This window comes from Ahaetulla prasina, chromosome 2 (genome assembly GCF_028640845.1).
Source record: "Ahaetulla prasina isolate Xishuangbanna chromosome 2, ASM2864084v1, whole genome shotgun sequence".
Lineage (NCBI taxonomy): Eukaryota > Metazoa > Chordata > Lepidosauria > Squamata > Colubridae > Ahaetulla > Ahaetulla prasina.
In genome coordinates, this window is record NC_080540.1 from 117,131,709 (window position 1) to 117,156,211 (window position 24,503).

A 24,503-nucleotide genomic window follows, 5' to 3' on the forward strand; every position below is an offset into this window, starting at 1 on the left:
GGCCAGCACCAACCAGGAAGGGCACGGGTCCAGTAAACATGTGGTGGCATTCAACCTCCCCAGCAACCTGTCCATGTCCTCGGGAGCCACAGGATCAAATCCATCCCAAACAGTCTCAACAAGACGGGTCTCCGACATCTCACCTGGATCCACCCAACTTTGATCCAAACCATCCCGAAGCTGAGCAATTTTGTCGTATAGATAACCACTAAACTCCTTGGCACGCCCTTGTAACGGGTCATCCCGCATCCCCTGTTGAAGAAGGGAGCGGGTCACACGAAACAGGGTGGCCAGGCGGTTATCTGCCGACGCAATGAGGGAGGAGATGTAAAAACGCCTCGCTTCCCTCATTGCCACTAGGTAGGTCCTACTAAAGGACCTAACTAGTGTCCGATCAGCTTCTGAACGGCTAGATCTCCAGGCACTCTCTAGGCGTCTTCTCCGGCATTTCATCTCCCTCAGCTCCTCAGAAAACCAAGGAGCTGGTTGAGACCTACGCCGGGTCAGAGGCCGCAAAGGCACGACACAATCAAGAGCCCCAGCCGCGGCCAGTTCCCAAGCCGCGACTAGTTCTTCAGCCGTGCCATGGGCAAGATCCTCAGGGAATGGCCCAAGCTCCGTCAGGAACCTCTCTGGGTACATCAGGCGCCTGGGACGGAACCACCGTATTGGTCCCATCTCCCTGCGATGGTGAGTGGCAGTCTGAAAGTCCAGGCGGAGGAGAGAGTGATCTGACCATGACAACGGCTCAATGACTACGTCTCCCAAAACCAGATCACTCATCCACTGTCCAGAGATGAAAATCAAATCCAGTGTGCCTCCCCCAATGTGCGTAGGGCCATCCACTACTTGCGTCAGGTCCAAGGCGTCATGGAAGCCATGAACTCCCGAGCCGATGTTGATGACATCCCGGTAGATGGCAGGTTAAAGTCCCCTATGACCATAAGTCTAGGGGTCTCAACCGCCACCCCAGCAAGCACCTCCAACAGCTCAGGCAGGGCTGTGGTCACGCAGCAAGGAGCCAGGTACGTGACTAACAAGCCCAACTGACACCTATGGCCCCACTTCACAAAGAGGGATTCACAACCGGCAATCTGAGGAACAGTGGTCTCCCTCGGCTCTAGACTCTCCTTTATGACAACCGCCACCCCCCACCCCTACCTTGGGCCCTCGGTTGATGGAATGCCCGGAAACCCAGTGGGCACATTTCTCCAAGGGGCACCCCCCCTTCTGTGCCCAGCCAGGTCTCTGTAATGCCCATAAGGTCCGCGGAGCCCCCCTGTATAAGATCGCAAATAAGGGGGGCTTTGTTCACCACGGACCGAGCACTGCATAACATCAACCGAAGGCCCAAGCTCTGAGGATCCTGACCATCCGGGGAACAGGAGAGGTCTGAGGGGTCGGAGCGCATGATCGCTTTCAAACATCGAGCACGCGCTCCCGAGAATCGATACCTGCCCCTCCCACTTACCGTCTCAATACAACCACCCTCACGAATAGGAACATAGTCCTCCCCTCTGACCTCTGAACCTAATAAAAAGCCGCCGCGAGCACACGTAGGGACTAGCCCCCCACCCGATGGGTTACCCCCATTACCCGACCTTACTCTCCCACCCCTTAAAAATTCCCTATCTAAAAAACCCCACAGGTTCTTTTTTTTCGCATGCCACCTCTGTGGGTCCCAAAACCCGTCATGGAGGCCGGCCCTCGATAATGTGGAGGGCCATTCCTGCGAGGCGGGGGCACCTCGCAGGTGCAAGAGTTCACAAGAAGAGTAGCGCACGGCAATTGAAGATAAAATCGGCAATAAGGGGGCTCCATCTCCGAATGGCAAGAGTGATGATAAATGGTGGTAGTCCAGAATGATGGTAGTCCCAAATAAGGGCAGGCATAGAGTAGAAAACAAAGGACAGTCCAGATGGAGTGCCTAGTTTATCGCCTTTTTGTTCATTCATAGATAATCATCAGAGGAATTGAAACTTCAAACAGTACTAATTTTATGGACTTGGCCTGGGCTCTAGTACAGAAAACAAACCAACATTTTCAACCTCATGCCATAATACATACTTTTACAACCACAGCCTACAAACAACTCATATATACATTGATTAAGCAGGTAACAGTTCATTTGTAGATATTTGTCTATAAAATCATACAGCACATATTATATCCAATGCATTAGGGTATTTAACGTCTATTACTACACTAATAAGCAAATTCTAACTATGCTGCATAAACCAAATTCTTAGAAACATTTATTCATCATACCAGTATTAAAGAATGCTTTACATTTGTTAAATATGAGATTACATTTATTGGGAAGCTATTCATAAAAGTTTATTTGGAATCAAAGAGGATCTTTACTTGAGCCCAGTAAGTTTTGATCAGAGGAAAAGAATTATTGTTTAGAGCCTGAGTATAACTGCAACAAATAAGGGCATGGAATTAAATATGGGGCTTCTACTGATGACATTAAAGGGAGTGTAAATAAATTTCATTTGTTTTCCTAATAAATTTTAAGTTTATAAAAGAGGGAGGCATACATTTAGCTTCTACTGAGGTCAGCAACTTATGACTCTAAGAACATATGTGTCTCTTGACCTAATTGCAAATATTTGGTGATCTAATTTCAAATGCACTTTGGAAGCAATAAATTCAGAATGCTTAGACCTTTCTTTCCATTCAAGAATCATAGAATTGGAATGGGCCACAGAAGAAATTCAATCCCACCCATTGCTCAGTGCAGCATCTATGACAGGTGAGCATCCAGAATTAGTGAAGGAGAATTTATTACATAATGAGATAGCCTATTCTGATATTCAGATAGTTTCTGTATTAAGGCTTACAGGTCATACAGTCAGGAAGTTTTTCCTGATGTGTAGCCTTGAGTTCCTTGTTGTTTTAATCCATTGGTTCTGGTCCTATGGTTTGGGGCAATGTAGAGAAGTATATTCTCTCTTTGAAGACTGGTTCCCTTTGGTCATATTTTGTATAGGATAAACTTACCCAGGTACTTTAAACATTCCTGCTAGGGTTTGATTTCCAGACTCTTCACCATCTTGATAGTCCACCTCTGAACTTGCTCCAGTTTGTTATTCTCCTTTTTGGACTGTGGTGACCTGAACTGAACAATGGTACTCCAAACAGATGGATCAATTACTACCTCAGCAACTTAGGGGACAAGAGGAAAAAAACAAGAGAAAGGAGTATGGAAAGATTCAATTTTGGTTTGGGGTTACCCACCACTTGTTCCAGTTTTGCTTGCTTCAATATTGTCATGTGGTCTGAACAGATTCTTTTGAGGAAATGCAACTTTTGAAAGAAAAAGTTACAAGGGAAGTTGTTTTGGAGTTGGGTAAGACTTATATGCATCTCTTCTTTTTTAGAAACTAAGAAAGAACAACATGATATAGTCATACTCACCTTTTTACAGCTTCTTCCTCAAAAAATATCCAAACTGCACCCCACTTCTACCCTTAAAGTAGTATAAATCACAAATCGCTACTAGTTGCCAAGTTTATGAAGGTTCTTAGAGAAATTCCCCAGGAGTCAAAAATTCCATGGTTTTCTGGCTCCAGAAAACGGCAAGAGCATTCATTATGCACAGCATAAAAACACAGATAGTTAATAGAGATGTAGTATCTTTGTAGGCCTTTGGAAAGAGGCAATCACTGAACTCAAACATCATGATGTTTGAGTTCAATGATTGCCTCTTTCCAAAGGGACCCCAACATGTGGTTTATCTGGTTTGGTCTAAGTTCACTGTGAGAATCTAGTAATTGTTATTCAACAAGCCTTGGTTAAGAAACATGTTATGACAAAAACCTAGCCATTGTGGTTTGTAAACTATTGCTGATGACTTGCCCTAGCAGATGGATGCAGCTAATGTTTTATTCAATGAGCTACAGTTAAGAAAACCATGATTTCTCACAATGTGTGAACTAATCCAGTATGTGGTTTGTAAAAGGATGGGAGCAACTAGAAGTCATAGATTTAACTCATTTTCTATCTGGTAATAGTGGCACAAGCAACTAAAATTCTTATCACTCTTCCTCTCGTTTATGAATGGAAGATCCAAACTTAAAATATGTGGCACAAAAAAGACTTTTGTCCCACTTGCTACTCGTACTTCACTTGCATCTGCTGATGCAATGCTGTAATTTTTTTCTAAATTTGGAGAATTTCCGTAATGGAATACTAACCAATGTGTCTAAGCTGTTATCAGAGTGACAGATATTCATATTACCCAAACCAATCAAAGAATCTGCTGGATGAGGATGAAGAAAGCTATGAATCAAGTTATCTGGATTGACATAACACTGTAGAATACTAAACCTACCTAACATAAAACATGCAAAAATTCAGGGTAGAATGTTGGCTCATTTACTGCCAAAATTACATATAGATTATTGACAAGGCAGAACACAGAATAAACATGCTTGGCAGGTAACAGACAACTATTTTTGTACTTCTAATCAGTCTTCCCATCTCCTCCATTACCAACTTTTACTCCCTGTTGGAATATAAAATTCAAAAGCTAAATATGAGTCCATGTCTCTGTGATTAGTAATTAGATGAAGATCATCAGTTGGAAGCTGGGGACCTAAGGGAGAATTCAATACTTGCTTCAGTCATGTTTATTAAACTCCTACAATTTTTTTTCTCCTCCTATCATCCTTAAACTAGAAAAGGATGCATACAACTTCCCCAACTTTACATTCATACTAAATTCCAGACATAACACTAAGTCTAATATGATTTGCTTTATTTTGGTTCAGTACAAACCCAGTTACTGTTATTGATTTATTAAATTATAATTAAACGAACATTGGTTTACTGTGTTGTGTGACTTTCGGGAGGAAGAGAAAGAACAATACTTCTCAAAACAAGAAGTCATGCAGTGCTTGGGCAGGTTCAACATTCCTCAGATATTATTTCCATAATACTATCTTATTGCTTCCTATAGAAATGAAAATCAGTTTTTAATGTCTGAGGCTACATTTACATCTATTGGTCTGACTCCTCAAATTTATGTAAGGTATACTTTATTTAAATTGTTCTAAGAATATATTGAAAATCGTTCAGATATGAAACAGCAAATCTATATTTCATACTTTATTTGCATAGCCTTCTTCTAACTCATTTTTCTAACCATTTTGGAGTACTGTTGCAACTAGTTTTACTAGATAATTACTCCGAGAAGGAATCTGGGACAAGTTAAATGACTAATTTACTAAATCTCAAAGGCCAAGTGATATTGTTACAAAAATAATCAGTCATATAGGTTATGTCTTTTTTTACCATTCGATTAGAAATGGAGAGAAGCCTACATTTCAGGTGGACTGTATCTGGCATTCACGTTTGACCTCTCTGGTAAAAATAATGAAATGTTGTGAAGGTATGTAAGAAAAGAACATTGAAATATCAAAGTAACACTGGGGAAAAGAAGGTGTTCAGGAGAATGCTGGGAATTGAAGCATTTTATACATTTAAACTCTGTGAAACCCATCTGCCCACCAAGATTTAACATGGCCACTGACTATAGCATTTTATTGTATGAGCAGTATTATAAATCTTTGAGTTATTTATTCTTGTTGAACTATTGCAGAAATTTCATTTTTGGCATCTATAGGTGAAATAGAAAAAAATACCTAGAAATCTTATTATTTGCAGTCAGTATTAATACTACTATCCTAAATTGACTATCTAGCTTCTTCTATTCCTATCACATTATTATTATTATTATTATTATTATTATTATTATTATTATTATTATTATTATTATTATTATTATTATTATTATTATTATTATCTTTATTATCTTTATTATCTTTATTATCTTTATTCATTAAACAAGAAACTCAGTCAACTGAACATTCAAAAAGGCATCATCATCATCATCATTATTATTTACATTTTACATTTAGAAAGAAAATTCTAACTATATAATTTGTGACTGAACTGAGATTACAACTTGTGTAAATCCCAGCACTCCATTCACAGGATCAACTTGATTGTGATTACTTCCCATCTCTCAAATTTTATTGCCTCATCTTACCAAAACACAAAAATATTTTTTTATCTCCATGAGAAACAATACACACAAATAACTTGAAACTTCAAAAGATTCTTAGATTCTATGAATAATTACAATGAATGAAATTCAATAGATTTTCCACCCATTTGCTTATATTTCTATCTCAATCAGTGTTTGCAGCATTTTATTAACTTTAAAGACACGCTCAATAATCTCTTTTTTCTAAGGTGATGAGCTAACTCAACCATGTGCATTTTTAAAAAATGTACAAAACCTTTTATACTATAAGAAACTAAAATCTGATTATTATTACACTTGTATTTACACCATTAATTTAGAAATGTGTTCTAGTATCACCTTTCTGACAACAAAACTGCACACAATCCTTTCATTAAAAATACAAAATAAGTTGTAGCAAAACACAAGAATATTTTTGCCATAGACATGCAACATTGCTATATCATTATATGGTATCTCCCTAAAATTAGTGCCTTACATTTCAATCTGCACAAAAGAACACTGAAAATTACTGTTAATATTGCATCAGAGAATAAAAACAATATTTTACACCTAAGCATTAATAGACATTAAGTTTTTTTTCATCAGGATAAACTAGGTTTAAAGTACATGCAAACCTCGAGAACATCCACAAAAATAACATAATTTATATATTACAGCCGCATATTGTTCTTTGTCAACATACAAAATAGTTATAGGAATTAAAGAAAATAAAGTATTTACATACCGACTTGGAGTGATGAATCTGGCTTTTTCTTCCATATCAGAGGAAACAAATAGTCTGAAAACACCCCCTCCCGCAATTAGCAATGCTCATCAATCTCTCCCCACCTACAAAAATATTAATTATCTTCTTGTATCTCAAGTGCTCAGTCACCTGCTCCTGGATTACATGCATATTAATAACATGGAACACTTCTTGGCAGCCCTGTAGAACAATTGGGGGAGGGGAAAACCCATTTAGCTACTCATTTCTCACCACGTGTCTCTTCTAAAGATTTTTAGGCTGATTCCTGATCCATACTATTTGACAATTTTCTGTGCAATAAACTAGAAATAGTGTTGGAGAGTCCTACTCCCCATATCATATCATAACATATATTTGGCAACCATACTAACTACTGATTGCCCATGAAGGTCCTAGGCCTACAAAGTCCTTTTATCCTAAGAAGGGGAAACTGGGGCAGCCTCTAAAACTCCAAACTATGGGAAAGAAATAAAAAGGTAATGCTACCTGTCCGGTCTCCCCTCCCCTCCCCATTGCACCATCTCCACCCTTTTGGAAAAAGAACTATTTTGCATTAGTAGTTTTTAACAGGTTTCAAAGGTAAAGCAGAGGGAGAGAAGGATATAAAGTATCCGATGCTTGGATTAGTGAGAAGCTCAGAATCTCTTCATAGGGAGAGATTTCAGAGAAACAGACACATAAAACGATGTACACATTAAAAAGTGATATTGCAAGCAGAAAGACATGTGGACAAAAGAAAAAGCATCTCCCAATAAAGCATTACACCTCTTGGGAGCAGAAAAGGGATGCATTCAGCAATACAGCTGACAGCATCAGTTAAATAAATCTGGTTGGAAAAAAGCGCCTTGGCAGAAACAGGTTGATGAGAGAGGAAAGGCACCCAAAAGTGATACCGATGTGAGAAATGGATGATATGGACATGCAGGGGTTGAACAGGAATGCTTGGGGTGGAGGATGTGCTAGTGGGACTTCATGCAGAGGCAGGATCAAGCATGCAGGACAGTGTTTGCTATTGCCCTTTCTCAAGTGTAAGTAATTACTGCGGCCTAAGTATTGGTACTGAACAGCTTCCCTCCCCCCCCCATAGAAAGGATATGGCCATTCGGTGATCTTTTTGGCGTATTTCCTCACCACGTTGTCTTCGCTGAAGAGGAAGAGGGAGCGGTTGAGAGTCAGACAGTTCTGCCGAACAGGAATGGGGTTGTAGAGTGCCATGGTACGGGCTCGCTGGGCCATCGACTGTTTATATATCCTCTGGGCCCCTGGGGGACCACCTTGCCGAACGCCCCCAGCACCCCGGCCACCTCCGCCGCCTGCTGTTCCAGCGCCAGCTCCCCCTGAACCTCCTGCCCCATAGCGGGCTGGCACCTCATCTCCAAACCGAGCCATCCTGCAAAGAGCAAAGGGCCGGGGGTTATGCTGCTGAGGATGTTGCTGGAGAGAAGAAGCTCATCGCATCCCATCGGCTGCTGTCGATGCTGCTGGGGAGCTTGCAGCAGAGGGAGGGGGCACTCAGGCAGGAGCACAGCCAAGGAAAGCAGCAGAGGTCCTGGACATGGTCACTCACACCTCCCTATGTAGAATGGAAATGATGTACAAATTCTCTCCACCTCTACCTAAATGACTGCAACTGGGGAGGGGGGGACACACCCCAAGAAGAAGAAAAAATAACTCCAAATAGTAGATTGCAGTTAACAGGGAAAAATGCAGCAAACTGCTCCTAAAACAAATTGCAATGAAAAAAGATTCGATGCACCCTCAATTAAAAATATTTCAATTAAAAAAAGACATTGCCTTTGGGAGGTGAAAAGGGGGGAGGATGACAAATTAAATCAGTGACAGCAGTACCTCTATCCTACCAAGGAAGGAAAAATACAATTAAAGAAAATGAATGCACCAATTCCTCACTCCTACTTCTATATTCAAAGCCCGAGGGGAAATAAATTGAAATAAAAATAAAAAGACACCATCAAAATTAGCCTCACATCGACTCAGTGCTTCAGTTCAATTTAATGAGAAAAATGCAGGCTTCCTTTATACTGAGCAGGTTGGCAAATATCTGTCCTCACAAAAAGGAAAAAAAGATATAAAATATTTCTATCAGATTTACGATATCACTGTACTTGCCTTTCCATCTCACAAAACAATGCACTGTAAAAAAAAACCAATAATTGTTCAAAAAAAGAAAGGCAAAAATAACTTACAAATATACACACCAAAAAAAAAAATCAAAACAAAACAAAAATCCTAAAACCAAAATAAAAGCACCCCCCCACCCCAAGGTTTGTTTTCACTTTAGCTCCATCCTGCTATCTTCAGCACTGTCCAAGATCTGAAGGTGAAAGGGGTTTGGGCTCCCTTTAAGCTGCTGAAGCTGTAGGATATTCCTCCCCCCTTGCTATCCAGCGGTCTCTGCTTTCTCTTTTTTTCACCCGGTGTGACTGCGTGTATAATTTTCTCTGTGTGTCAGTTTTGCTTCATCTTGGAGCTGAATGCAGCAAAGAAATCCTGTAAAATCCAAAAATGAAAGAGACAAGAGAAGTAGTTTCCATCCACCATCTACTCATAAGGGTTCCCTGGTTGCTGCAATGTCTAGTATTTTTTCTGCCTGTATTCTTCTTCTCCTTCTTCCTCTTCCTCCTCCTCTTCTTCCTCCTCCTCCTCCTCCTCGATAAGCTAAAATAAGACTGGTGCTACGGAGGCAGGCAGGCAAGCAGGCAGGCAGAGAAATGGAAAAAAAAAAAGAAAAGGTCTGATTCACTGGCAGGTTCAGCTCTAATGTGCAGCAGTGGATCGATTTAATGCAAGCACAGAGCATCCCAAAGCCTCAGCCAGGCTTGGCACATGATGGTCTGGAACCAATAGCAGGGGCTATAGCCAAACCAAACCCATCTCAATTTATACAAGGAGAGAAACACACACACACACACACACACACACACACACACACACACACACACACACAGTATGAACATCCTGCATACAAATGATATTTCTCGACAATCTATATCATAGCATATTAGACTGATGTCAGCTTTCTGCTTAAGCTCAATTTTTCCATTGGAATGTAGATACCTGAATATTGTATGTACCTTTTCCCCCAAAGACAGGCTTGTTTTCATTTAAAAAGGTCAGAATAGGATTGTTATGTTTATACCAGATTTGTGTAGCTATTGTCTATGCATGCTTGTAAGGCAAATAAAGTTAGCAAGAGGAGTGAGAGGAGAATGCTACAATTGTAGTGTTTCAGGACAATATTGGAGACTACACAAGCCACGACCTGTTGGGTCATCATTTCAGAAATATTTGCCTACTTAAACTGAGAACAAAATGACCAAGGCAGGGAAAACAGCAGTGGGAATAGAAGACCCCTCGGACTTCCTGTTAGCTTCCCCACTGATATTTCTTGGAGGAACTTGGCAGGGAGCACTGCAAATGACAATCACGTGACTGCAGCTGCACTGAAGCAGCCACAACTTTGCCAAATTACAATCCCATAGGAGTAATGGTCCTGGAATTTCGATGCATTCTTTAAGCTAACCCATTTGAGGTACATTGATTAAAAAACTGTTGCCCCATGATGCATCATTTTGCCCTATTGAAGGTTACAAACAGACGAACACTGAGAGTTTTAAACATATGTGTGTGTGTATCTGTGTGTCTTTGTGAATATATACACACACACAGCATGCTAATAGAATGACAATCTACAAGGTAGTATAATTTTTATGAGTCTAAATGTCCTTACAAAAGTTAATGTAAAAAAAGATGGCCACCTCCTAAGGCGAAAGTATGGGAATATAAATGGATTATGTGTGCAACAGATTTCATAAACTGTAGTGGGCAAAATGCTGAGATGCCCAAGCAAATAACAGATGTGACAATCACCAGCAGCAGCAGCGTCTAAGTATTTTTCCTGCAGGTGCAGAGTCCACTTTTCAGGTAAACAAGCGCCATTTTGCATAATAAAATGCAGCATCCAGGTCCAGATGGGCATTTTTCATGTCCACATTTATTGTATCTTGCCATTTTTGCTTCAGCCTTCCATGCGGGTGGTTGCCATCTAAATTAAATTGGAAGCAATGTAGGCAATGGTGTAGGGTGCTGCTCATAGAACATGACCATATCACTGTAGACATTTCTCCCCTATTTTCTTTGATAGTGGCATAGTGTCCATTTGCTTCTGAACTGTGTCCTTGCTAATATGGTCAAGGAGAGAAACACCTAATGATCAATGAAGCATGTGCATCTGCATGGCGTGTAAAGTGTGCTCAATGCATTTGATGACTGGCCAGCACTCATCACTATATAGAGCTGCTAGGCACACCATTCTTTGACATATCTTCGATTTTAGATGGACTGGCATGCATCCATCATAGAGCACACCAGTGATCTCCCACTGTAACCATGCTTTGTTCACTCTTGCATGCAGTCTTCGTCTTTCAAGCTGCCATCACTTTCTAGATGTGACAATTAAATGTATTAAAATTGGTGTCCCAGTATCATCTTTCATACAAAAATAAAAATACCAATTAATTCTACCTGCTAGATTCTGAGCCCAGTTCTGTATGTGTAAATCATCATTAGCACTATTGTGGACTCCATGGTTAGTTATCCTGAAAATGATCTTACAAAATTACATTACACAGGTAGCAAATGAATAAATTCAGCAAATCTGAGTTCATAAACATGTTGCCTTAAATATTAGGCTATCATCTATATGTCATCACAAATGTTTTATTTCACAGATATGTGATATTAAGGAAAAAGCCTGTGGAGTTGAGCCACAGCACTCAGATAGCTCAATGCTTGGCCTTAATTTTACAGGGAATAATTTAATGGTGTCTATTCAATAGATAGTTCCATTGTTACCTTTAACATATAGCTATTTTTAAGTAATCTGCTCGATGCCTACTTTCTCTACTCTCTTACTACTTTGTCACATTGATATGTTTCATCATATGGTTTTGTCTTCTATAGCACATTTTTCTGGTAGCTACAACAGCACAATGCTATTTGTTATAGCATGGCAAAGACACCACCCAGAATTTTCCTATTAGTAGTCCCATAAGAAAAAGATTTTAGTTAAAATATAATCAAGGAAGGTTTTTGTAGAATCAGAACAAATGCTGAGCATTTTTATTGCTGTATATAGTGATGGGGCCACCAGATTTTCTGATTGCATAAGGTTGAGCAAAGCGAGATCTACAGATCTACAGATCTACCCCAAGGCTCTGTTTTAGGCCCAGTACTCTTCAACATCTTCATCAATGACTTGGACGAGGGGACAGATGGGGAACTCATCAAATTTGCAGATGACACCAAGCTGGCAGGAATAGCCAACATTCCAGAAGATAGGCTCAAGTTACAGAAAGATCTTGACAGACTTGAACATTGGGCGCTATCTAACAAAATGAAATTCAACAGTGAAAAAAGTAAGGTTCTACATTTAGGCAAAAAAACCAAAATGCACCAGTACCGTATATGTGGTACCTTGCTCAATAGTAGTAACTGTGAGAGGGATCTTGGAGTCCTAGTGGATAACCATTTAGATATGAGCCAGCAGTGTGCAGCAGCTGTTAAAAAAGCCAACACAGTTCTGGGCTGCATAAACAGAGGGATAGAATCAAGATCACGTGAAGTGTTAATACCACGTTATAATGCCTTGGTAAGGCCACACTTGGAATATTGCATCCAGTTTTGGTCGCCACGATGTAAAAAAGATGTTGAGACTCTAGAAAGAGTGCAGAGAAGAGCAACAAAGATGATTAGGGGACTGGAGGCTAAAACATATGAAGAACGATTGCAGGAACTGGGTATGTCTAGTTTAATGAAAAGAAGGACTAGGGGAGACATGATAGCTGTGTTCCAATATCTCAGGGGTTGCCACAAAGAAGAGGGAGTCGGGCTGTTCTCCAAAGCACCTGAGGGTAGAACAAGAAGCAATGGGTGGAAACTGATCAAGGAAAGAAGCAACTTAGAACTAAGGAGAAATTTCCTGACAGTTAGAACAATTAATAAGTGGAATGACTTGCCTGCAGAAGTTGTGAATGCTCCAACACTAGAAATTTTTAAGAAAATGTTGGATAACCATCTGTCTGAGATGATGTAGGGTTTCCTGCCTGGGCAGGGGGTTGGACTAGAAGGCCTCCAAGGTCCCTTCCAACTCTGTTATATTATATTACAGTGTTAAAGTGCTGTCTGCTATATGATGTGGACTGTGACAGAATCAAAGGTACTAGGTATCGCAATTGTAATTATAAGTCTCAATTTTCCGCCCACCCCACCCCCATCCCCTCTCCCTCTCTCTTCCTTCTCCATTTTCTACCATAGATTTATCATATTGAGAAACCAACATAATAGTCAAGGTGTCTTTTCGTAAACAAACAAGAAAAAGGAAGTAAAAGGAAGGAAGGAAGGAAGGAAGGAAGGAAGGAAGGAAGGAAGGAAGGAAGGAAGGAAGGAAGGAAGGAAGGAAGGAAGGAAGGAAGGACTCAGAGGAAAAGGAAGGGTGGGAGGGACTCCAGTATACCAAACTAACCAAAGAAACCTTATGTTCAGTGAGTATATGACAAGGATTCTGAGTTTCTTTCTACAACCCATCTTTACAAGTAGAATTCACACTGCAAAAATCCCTAATCACAGATAAAAATATGATAAAAAGATCAATGCCAGTTAATTTCTATAGTAATGCCTTTAAAACTACTGAAGGACCCAAAACCAGAATGGCAAATCTCAGAGTGGGTCATAGCCAACCAGATTTTTTTATCAGATCCATATCTCATCTACTACCAAATTTTGGGAAAGCCAGCCCTTATACACAGACCTAGTTTTTACCATCAATTTCTGAAGGCCACAATCACCCTAGAAACTTTCTTGCTGGCAAAGCAAAATGTTAGTTTTTAACACCATGCTTATTTACAAGAATGCTCTGGGCAATAATGTTATTCCTTTTACCAGGGCTGTCAAACTCGTAGCCTGTGGGCCGGATGCGTCCCGCATAGGCCACGCCTCATGCCCAGTTTAGGAAAGGGGGAAAAAGTCGCGATATGACACGTGACACTGTTGTGACAACATGGTTTTGATACCCCTTGCCTTATACTGTGTTTGAAATTGTAACATTTTACAAAAGGTAGATTATCTTTTAACTGGAGTTTTATTATTTGATTTTAATAACTTAATTTTAATTGTTAGCCAAAATTTAATCAGATTTTTATAGTGTTTTTAATTTATCTATATATATTGTATGAATTCTGTTTTACGTTGGCTGTGAACCGCCCTGAGTCCTTCGGGAGAAGGGCGGTATAGAAATTTAATAAATGAAATGAAATGAAATGAAATCTTGGGAAAGTAAAATAGTTATATATTCCATTTTTTCTTTTATATCCTAGCTTCTTTTGGGATGTACTCCAGAAGACTAAAAGTTTCCTTCATCCTCAATCATACTGTAGCAATTCTCAGTGGTACCTTTTCTACAAACTTCACACAATCTCACACTGTAGCCATAGCTTTTCCACAAGTTCAGTTAAAACAATACCATATTCTGCTTTCACAGCTAACTTACACTGTATGACTTCAGATGTCTTCTTGTTTCAATAATCCAATGGCACTGATCAGTATTACCAGAATTAAAGCTCAGAATTATAGCCTTTATTGCCATCCCCCATCCACTGCTTTATCACACTACAGCAAAGCTAATCGTCTTCCATGCATAAATCAGCTGGAAATGAAATGGCCTAAAGAAACCTCTTTCAAGATTTCAACCTCTTCCTTTTCTGCTGTGGTGGATGAATTAATATTCTGTTTAGATTATATTTACTAGGTTTTCTTGATGGGTGAATTTAATTGGAGGGGGAAAAAGAAAAGAAGGAAAAGAAGGTGGTTTCCTAGGTAGCTCAGTAGCTAAGACGCTGAGCTTGTCAATCAGAAAGTCTGGTGGCTCAGACTGCTAAGACAGTCTGTTATTAACAGAAGCTGCTTGCAATTACTGCAGGTTCAAGTCCCACCAGGCCCAAGGTTGACTCAGCCTTCCATCCTTTAAAAGGTAGGTAAAATGAGGACCCAGATTGTTGGGGGCAATAAAGTTGACTTTGTATATAATATACAAATGGATGAAGACTATTGCTTGACACAGTGTAAGCCGCCCTGAGTCTTCGGAGAAGGGCGGGATATAAAAATAAATAAATAAATAAATAAATAAAAAATAAATAAAAAAGGTCGGCGGTTTGAATCCCTACTATAGGTCTCCTGCGTGAGCAGTGGGCTGGGCTAGATGACCTCCAAGGTCCCTTCCAACTTTGTTACTGGAGGAAGGAAGGAAGGAAGAAGAAAAGAAAGGGAAAGTAGAAAGAAACTCCATTTTTTCCTTTATTTAATCACTGAACTTGTTAAAAATTTAAAGTTTTTCATCTTTTATTGTGAATCTGTACAAAATGGCCATGGAGGGAAACAATTAGTGGTCAGAGGAGATAGGCTGTTCCTGCCATAGGGCAGTATAACTAATTGAAGTAGAACTGTTTCACTACTATGAAATACAACTGCAACAGGTGAACCAGGCAATATCGTTTGAGATGGCAGACAGAAAATACCACTTTTGACACAGAGCAGGGGTAGAGGAAGCCATTATGTACTTGTGTCTTTAATAAATAGTTAATGTCCGTACATTCCAGATGGCTTTTGGTTACCTATATAGAGTTAGATACTGTAGCAGATGACCAGGCTGAGCCTGAGAATGAGATCAAATGCATCATCAGTTTGGAGCACTTATGTCCCCATAAGAAACATGTCCAGTTCCCCACCTCCACCCCCGATGGCTGTTGACTCCTATCTGGTGCCAATCCGCCTTGACAATTCAGATTCTTGTATAGAGGTAACATGAAAAAATTTGTAGTACTTTTGAACTCTGTCCTGGTTCCTGATTTTTTGCATCTGACAAATACCCTAGTTTGAGTTTGATAATTTTAAAATGCAGGGTAGAAGGCCATGGAGAAGCTAAGTGGAGACTGAGGTTTCTTGTTTTCCCAGCAGCATCTAAGTACACTAGTCTAAAACCTTCTTGCAGCCAGAGAAGTCTGAGAAATTGAAGTAGAGAGCTATTTGCTTCAGGGGATCTATTTCTATAGAAATAAGTAAATATGTGCTAGGTTTTTGATTACTGTTTTCAGATTTGTACTAAATGTCATTTTCCAAATCACTATGAATAAGGCATGGAACTGGGTATTTAATTTCAACCTTCTTCAGAATTGAATCTATGTCCATGAAAATATAATATGCTTTCATACTTTTTGGGAATTGCAAGGTTTTGAACTTTCTCTTGGTGATCTATAATATTTGGACAGGAAAATCTTCATTTGTAGCAGATCAGTACCATATTGTAGTCTGAACAGCATATTATATTTTTTTCTGGATTTCTTTTTAACTGATTTTCAGGTTGCCATATTGCTATAATCTGGGCAATACTGTAATTCCCTTTTTCATACAGAATGTCTACATGTTAATACTTACAATTACAGTGGGGTTATTTTTAATAATAAGGTAAAAGGATATGCAGACCCAAAAGGCTCTTGGGAGAAAAGATTTAGGATCGCTAGTCTTTTATCCTGTGAATCTCAGCATCTGTTGCTACTGCTGTATAGTCTCAAAATTCATTCCCCTGGCAAACAGAAAACTCAAATGTACTGTAAATTGTTTTAACTATTTTGTTCTCTTATCCCTTTTACTTTTGCTTCATCTGACACTTTTAATAAACAGAGCAGAATAACAGAATTGGGAGGGACCTTGGAGGTCTTCTAGTCCAACCCCCTGATTAGACAGGAAACCCTACACCACTTCAAACAAATGGTTATTCAATCTCTTCTTAAAAACTTCCAGTGGAGGCAAGTTGTTCCACTGATTAATTGTTCAAACTGTCAGGAAATTTCTCCTTAGTTCTAAACTACTTCTCTCCTTGATTAGAATAGAATAAAATAGAATTCTTTATTGGCCACGTGTGATTGGACACACAAGGAATTTGTCTTGGTGCATATGGTCTCAGTGTACATAAAAGAAAAGATACATTCGTCAAGAATCATAAGGTACAACACTTAATGATAGTCATAGCTAAATAGTCAATATAAATCTTAAGGATACCAGCAACAAAGAATAGAAAGAATAGAATTTATTTATTGGCCAAGTGTGATTGGACTCACAAGGAATTTGTCTTGGTGCATATGCTCTCAGTGTACATAAAAGAAAAGATACGTTCATCAAGGTACAACATTTACAACACAATTGATGGTCAATATATCAATATAAATCATAAGGATTGCCAGCAACAAGTTATAGTCATACAGTCATAAGTGGAAAGAGATTGGTGATGGGAACTATGAAACGATTAATAGTAGTGCAGATTCAGTAAATAGTCTGACAGTGTTGATGGAATTATTTGTTTAGCAGAGTGATGGCCTTCGGGAAAAAACTGTTCTTGTGTCTAGTTGTTCTGGTGTGCAGTGCTCTATAGCGTCGTTTTGAGGGTAGGGGTTGAAACAGTTTATGTCCAGGATGTGAGGGATCTGTAAATATTTTCACGGCCCTCTTCTTGATTCGTGCAGTATACAGGTCCTCAATGGAAGGCAGGTTGGTAGCAATTATTTTTTCTGCAGTTCTAATTATCCTCTGAAGTCTGTGTTTTTCTTGTTGGGTTGCAGAACCGAACCAGACAGTTATAGAGGTGCAAATGACAGACTCAATAATTCCTCTGTAGAATTGGATCAGCAGCTCCTTGGGCAGTTTGAGCTTACTGAGTTGGCGCAGAAAGAACATTCTTTGTTGTCCTTTTTTAATGATGTTTTTAATATTAGTTGTCCATTTGAGATCTTGCGATATGATAGAACCTAGAAATTTGAAGGTTTCTACTGTTGATACTGTGTTGTCAAGTATTGTGAGAGGTGGAAGTATGGAAGGGTTTCTCCTAAAGTCTACCACCATTTCTACGGTTTTGAGTGTGTTCAGTTCCAGATTGTTTTGGTTGCACCACAAGGCTAGTCGTTCGACCTCTCGTCTATATGTGGATTCGTCATTGTCTCGAATGAGACCAATCACTGTCGTGTCATCTGCGAACTTCAGTAGCTTAACAGATGGATCATTGGAGATGCAGTCATTGGTATACAGAGAGAAGTGGGGAGAGCACACAGCCTTGGGGGGCCCATGTGCTAATTGTACAGGTATTTGATGTGATCTTGCTTAGCTTCATCTGCTGCTTCCTGTTTGTTTGTGGACTTCAACTCCTCTGGGAGTTGAAGTCCACAAGTCTTAAAGGGACCAAGGTTGGAGACCCTTGCTGTATAGTTTTGTTTTGAGGGTAGGAGTTGAAACAGTTTATGTCCAGGATGCGAGGGGTCTGTAAATATTTTTACAGCCCTCTTTTTGACGAATGCAGTATACAGGTCCTCAATGGAAGGCAGGTTGGTAGTAATTGTTTTTTCTGCAGTTCTAGTTTCCACCCATTTCTTCTTGTCCTACCCTCAGATGCTTTGGAAAATAGCTTGACTCCCTCCTCTTTGTGGCAGCCCCTGAGATATTGGAACACTGGTATCATGCCACACCTAGTCCTTTTTTTCATCAAACTAGACATAGCCAGTTCTTGCAACTGTTCTTCACATGTTTTAGCCTCCAGTCCCCTAATCATCTTTGTTGCTCTTCTCTGCACTCTTTCTAGAGTCTCCACATTTTTTTACATCATGGCGACCAAAACTAAATGCAATATTCCAAGTGTGGCCTTACCAAGGCATTATAACGTGGTATTAATACTTCACATGATCTTGATTCTATCCCTCTGTTTATGCAGCCCAGAACTGTGTTGGCTTTTTTGGCAGTTGCTGCACACTATTGGCTCATATTTAAATGGTTGTCCACTAGGACTCCAAGATCCCTTTCACAGTTACTACTATTGAGCAAGGTACCGCATATACTATACCTGTGCATTTTGTTTTTCTAGCCTTAATGTAGAACCTTACTTTTTAAGTAAGGTTCTACATTTTTAAATATTTACTTAAAAATACATAATTTATCACTTACTTGTTGAGATTAAAAATATGTGAAAAATACAGCTAAAATCTGGCTGAGGGTCTTCCTTTCCTTTATCTTTGGCTTAATTAATGGAAGGAAAAACTGGGCAAGACTGGCAAATATAAGTTTTACTAAAGGCAACACAGCTTCAACAAACAAAAACAAAACACCAGCACTTCACCTTCCCACTTTGGTAAGCTACAATGCTATGATTATATTGCATTGAGAATGACATTACATGGAATTTCTTTTTTTAAAACAGGGAAGAAAAAGATGACAATTCCAAAGAAAGTACCCAAAGGTGCTTTTATTTTTAAAGGCAACTGGACTTTCTGATTTTTCTTTAAAATGTTCACTTCTCATCCATGAAGCTTCTTCAGTTTGAAGAAGAAAAAAGCAACTTTGGGACAACCATTACCTGGGTGACTGAGAACCTCCATAGATGTCCAAAGAATAGAGTTATCCTAGAAGCAAGCAATGAATGTCACAGTTGGAGAATATACAATGACGTCTGAAAGAGATGTGCTGTAAAAAAAAAATCAAACCTACATACATATTGAAGTAGCCATTATGATCCTGTCTTTTGGACAGGCATCATGTAAAACATGCATAAAGAATAGTAAACAGTAAATAATAAATAAAATTAAAGGCAGATGATAGAAAATAAAAATAAATCTAGTTTGTACTATTATATCTCTCTGCAGTTTTCAATTCATAGAAACGTATCTCTGCTCCACTACATCCATAATGATTCATATAGTGCATTTTGCTTCTTAAAATTCTCAAATCTCTATTTTTTCAGGATCTCATTAATCCCATAGAATCACAAATTTCTTAGTTTTCCCATTTCTCCCAAGCCAATAAATCTTCCTCAACTGATTTTGCAATTTAAACATAGTTCATTCTCTCTATATAATCTTGTATTCCACTGATATTTGGTCAGCAACAGTTCATTCTTAACCATGCTATTCTTATTTGGTGGCAGGTTTAGCATGGCTAAAATGAACAAGTCAGCACTACTTTTTTAGAATAAGTTGTGGCATATTGATTTATTTCCAAACTAAGGTTTGTTGGCAAATTTAAAATGGCCTGAGCAGTGAATGCTGGGTGAAACTGAGACAAGACTCATCAAAGTGTTCAAATACCCATTTGGAGGAAGAAAAATATTCCTGGGCCCCAGCAGGATGAGGACATGTATCTGGATTCTAAGGATTCTAAGGTCATGGTGGAAGAGGATGGAAGATCAGAAAAAATATAAAATTTTTGCCTACCACAGAATTTAGTCACTTATTGCCTCTTCATCTGGAGAGTGGATAGAACAATACAAATTAATTATATGAACTGTCTTTAGAAATAGAGGTGTAAATAGGAGTAGGACCTAGGGAATGCATGTATGTAACGAACATGCATATTTTAGGCACAGAGAAATTGTGCAAAGAATCCCTTACACTGGGGAACATACAGTACATATCGTGTTTCCCTGAAAATAAGACCCTGTCTTATATTTTTTTGAACCCCAAAATAAGCGTTTGGCCTTATTTTCAGGCAGGTCTTATTATTTTGGGGCTCGTGGAGCAAGATGGAGCTCCTCTTGCCGTCTTATCTGATATCCAGCTGTGCGTTTAAATATTTTCGGGGAGGGCTTATTTTCAGGGGGAGGCTTATTTTAGCGCATGCGCTCAAAAGCCTGATTGGTCTTATTATCAGGGGATGTCTTATTTTCGGAGAAACAGGGTAAGTTTTAACCTATGTCAATCAGCTCCTGAAGTCATGCTTATGCATTCCCAGTGCAGTCAGAAGTGTTCTTGATTCATATATATATGCTGTCCATCATAATGTCAGCTATCCCACAATCCACTACTTTTGACATGAACTCTTTATATTGTGTTGCAAGACTGAGGGAAAACCTTCTCTCCTTCTTATTTTTCATACCCTGGTACCACGTTTACCACTTGTAGTTCCTGCCGTCCCCCACTTGTGCAATGGGGGATTATTTCAATAATGTCATCTCTTGGTTGTATAAAGTATAAAGGCAGCCCATCCTTGATCTCGTAAAAGATAAAACAATCTCACCGGAGAGAAACAAAATAAACTTTATTTTAAAATAAGATAAAATATAGAAGCTTCTTTTAAATGTTGAATACTAAAATACAAATATTAAGTACTGATAAAGATAAGTTACAGAACCTTCCAAATCATAACATCTGAATTGTAAGCTGCTCAGAGTGCTTGACTGAGATGGGCAGCTATTGAAATTAAATAAAGAAGCAAGAACTGGCAAATGCATTAAAAAGGCACTGGCCTAATACAAATAAAGAGATCAATGTACAAGATTTAGATCACAAAAAGAGAAATCAAAAATTTATAAATCATAAAAAGATTCTAATGAAAAATAAATCTTTATAGCCTAAATGTGGACTGAGACTGAAATTTAACAACTCAATTTCTTGTATAGGGAGATAACAAAAATAAGTCTTAGCATAACACGGAAAATGGGGTGGGAAATAGTGTAAATTCCTGGAAATTTGCATTTATCACTTTTTACTGTATAGAAATACATTTCCCAATGCAAATATCCCTCTGCTTCAATTTCTTGTATTTGTCCAACTTCAGTACGAATCAAAACTAGGGGTTCCTACATGTCTTGCCATCAAACCTCTCTTTAGTGTAATCTTAATTACATACTTTAAAAATCCAAACATCAAAATGAATACAAGTGAAAAATGGAAACAATAGAATGAAACTTTGGGAAAGGAGGATTTATTGTACAACGAAAAGGTTCTTCACAACTCCCATGGACTCCGTCTACACCTCCCCAAAGGGAAATCCTGTCAGGGAAACCCTGCTCTACAGTAATCAGAACCCACTGGAAAAGATGGAAATCTCATTCTTCACCTAGCCTTGGGCTTCTGCCCTGTCTTTTAAGAAGATTAAAGCTTTTATCCAGCAAAGGGAGAATTTGGGGTAGCTGACATTGTGTATGTGACAGGAATTATATTCACTCATACAGGAATATATTGTGGGTATGTAATCTACAGTCTACAGTCTGGCATTCAGACTACAGTTAGAACAGAAGGGCTGATAAATCATATAAAAAAATACGTTTCAAACATTTCTGGGGAAAGATTTAACCTTGTTAAAAATGGGAGGGAAGGAAGGAAGGAAGGAAGGAAGGAAGGAAGGAAGGAAGGAAGGAAGGAAGGAAGGAAGGAAGGAAGGAGGAAGACACACCATCTTTTTCCAGATGATATGTATGCATTTAACATTCATTCATTAAAATGGTGAAAAGTATGAACAGGTCTTTTATTCAACATGAGTAAAATAGTGGTGATACATTTTAGCATTTGCCTTCATAATTTTTTTAAGGAAAATTGATAATATGTGCAATAAGGCTTATTTGAAACAATATCTTCTGTGCAGATACCCATTTCCACACATTTCAGATGAGACTGATAATGTTACCTAGTTTGGGTAATGAAATACCGGCAAGAAAACAAGCAAGGCTCAGAGAGCATCACTCATTTCAATCTGAGTGGTAAATATTCTCCTTTATCAGATTCTGACTCCTCCCAAATTGTATCTGAGGTACAACCTCATTCTTTATGTTTAAAAAATCAGGTCTGGGACAAATTTTTTGCCAATAAAATGGTATTAAATGCTCCATAGACACCACACTGCCTTACATCATTAACTTAAAGCACTTGGTACTGGGCACAGAGTTGGATGTGCCCTTTGATCTAACAAATACCTACCTACATAGAAGCATCCAAGGTTCTTAAGAGAAAATAAGCAACATTTGTATTTAAAAAAAAGATTAGTCTGTTTAATTATTTTAATATCATATAAAATCCAAAATAAGTTGGTCAGCTGTAGCTCAAAAAACTAGCACTCTGTACACAAGGAGTAATGGTTTGGTTTGTTTAAGTCCCTAACCTATTTTCCATTCTTTCTTTTCATTCCCACTGGCCTTGACGTCAGCAGGTTCTTTGTTTGAGTGTAATGCTTTTGTCCCATGCTAACAGATCTGAGGCTGTCTAAATATAGTCCTTAGGCACCATGGTCTTAAGAAATCATCTAAAGTGCAACTAAAAGGCTCTGGAATGGAAGAAAATAAGCAGCACTATCGGTCATTTTTTAGATAGTTGCCTATGGGCCTTTCCTAGCAATGGACATGAGGTGATAACAAGGTTACAAAGGAATTCCTGTTACTAAATATCATGAGATATAGCAAAACATGAATCTACCATATAGATAGTTATTTATATGAGAAACTGGTTTGTGCCATCCCCAGCAGGCAAAATGGGAGGAACGGTGGCACATTTTTTCTATATCCAAGTAATACATAGCGAACAAGCACAAAAGGTAGATTAACTTTGATCACTCTCAATCAATGTGAGCCAACATTTCTGACTCTCTTATAACGAGATCATATATCACCTTCCATATCAGTACTGTTGTATACTCCAAAAGTTTGTTTCCATTTGAAAGATATCCGCACATGGTGCAGGAATGATGGCATGCCACCGTTTTTGCAAAGTTAAAATATTCTAATGAGTACTCATAGGGAAACAAACCCATATCTGGAGATTGTCCAATCTAGATTGGGATGAATGGGTTCAGGCTCAATTCTGACAAGACTGAGTAACTTGGGTTCCCTGGATAAGGGGACTTTTCCTCTTTGGTCCTAGTAGGTAGCAGATGTGTATAGAAGGGCCTTTGTAACATAGGTCTATCTAGTTGCACCCATTGCTAGATTGGGAGGGTCTTCTGATAGTCATTCCTACCACCTATCACCTATGCAGAATGGACTATTATAACGCACTGTACATGGAGCTGCCCTAGAAGACTACTCGGAATCTATTCCTAGTTCAGAATGCAAAGGAACTGATGGATATGCTACTCTGCAAGTTGCATTAGTTGCCAGTAAGCTTCTGGGTATAATTCAAGGTGGCTGCCTATTTCCAATAATTTCTGTCAAACCAATACATTCAGCTAGATTAGGCTCACTCTAGATCTCTTCAGTTAAACAATGTCTTATATCAGGACCTAAGAAAGTGTGTTCGCCCTGTGGAAAATTATCCCTCTGGAAATCTATATGGTTCTTACTCTACAGTTGTTCCAAAGAACACCTGGCTTTGTTCCTAGGCTGGGATTATAATGACCGTCAAGTCCTATTGTTTCCTCCCTCCAACCCAAGTGTGTTGGGTTTATTTTCTCTGGACATGCTTATTTTTCCTTTACCTTTTATTGTTTCTCACTTTTAAAATGCATGCTACCCAGAGTCATCTGGAAGTTGAACCTATAAATTAAATAAAAATTGGACATTGGTCCTACCTGAATGTCCTTTCTCAGTTGGCGGGACCAGCAGCCAGGCATGAGATTGACTCGGTCTGTGTCCAATGGGATCGAGTCTGCTAGTTGAAAAAAACCTCCTCCTCCTGGTGCTTCTCAGCTTTCGGACGAGGATGATGCGGCAGATTGACGCACTGAGCTGCAAAACAAGAACTGCCAAAACAGGTTATGCCCCCCCCCCCAGCTACCGACGACCAGAGATCCCTTCCTCCCACCAGAAGAGACCGGAACTGGGCGACCTAGGGCGGGGCTGGCTGCTGGTCCCGCCAACTGAGAAAGGACATTCAGATAGGACCAATGTCC

The 24,503-nt window shown here is 39.2% G+C and overlaps 1 protein-coding gene across 1 annotated transcript in view; it reads right to left on the bottom strand.

Annotated features, from left to right (window-relative positions):
- Positions 1–3,028: 3,028 nt before the first annotated feature.
- LOC131190546 (uncharacterized) overlaps positions 3,029–24,503 on the bottom strand; it is a 103,676-nt gene continuing 82,201 nt past the window's right edge. The window contains exons 3-4 of the mRNA XM_058167882.1: positions 7,844–8,193; positions 3,029–3,171 (exon numbers count right to left, since the gene is read on the bottom strand). Coding sequence (XP_058023865.1) covers positions 3,029–3,171; positions 7,844–8,193 — 493 coding nt within the window. The remainder of the gene's footprint in view (positions 3,172–7,843; positions 8,194–24,503) is intronic.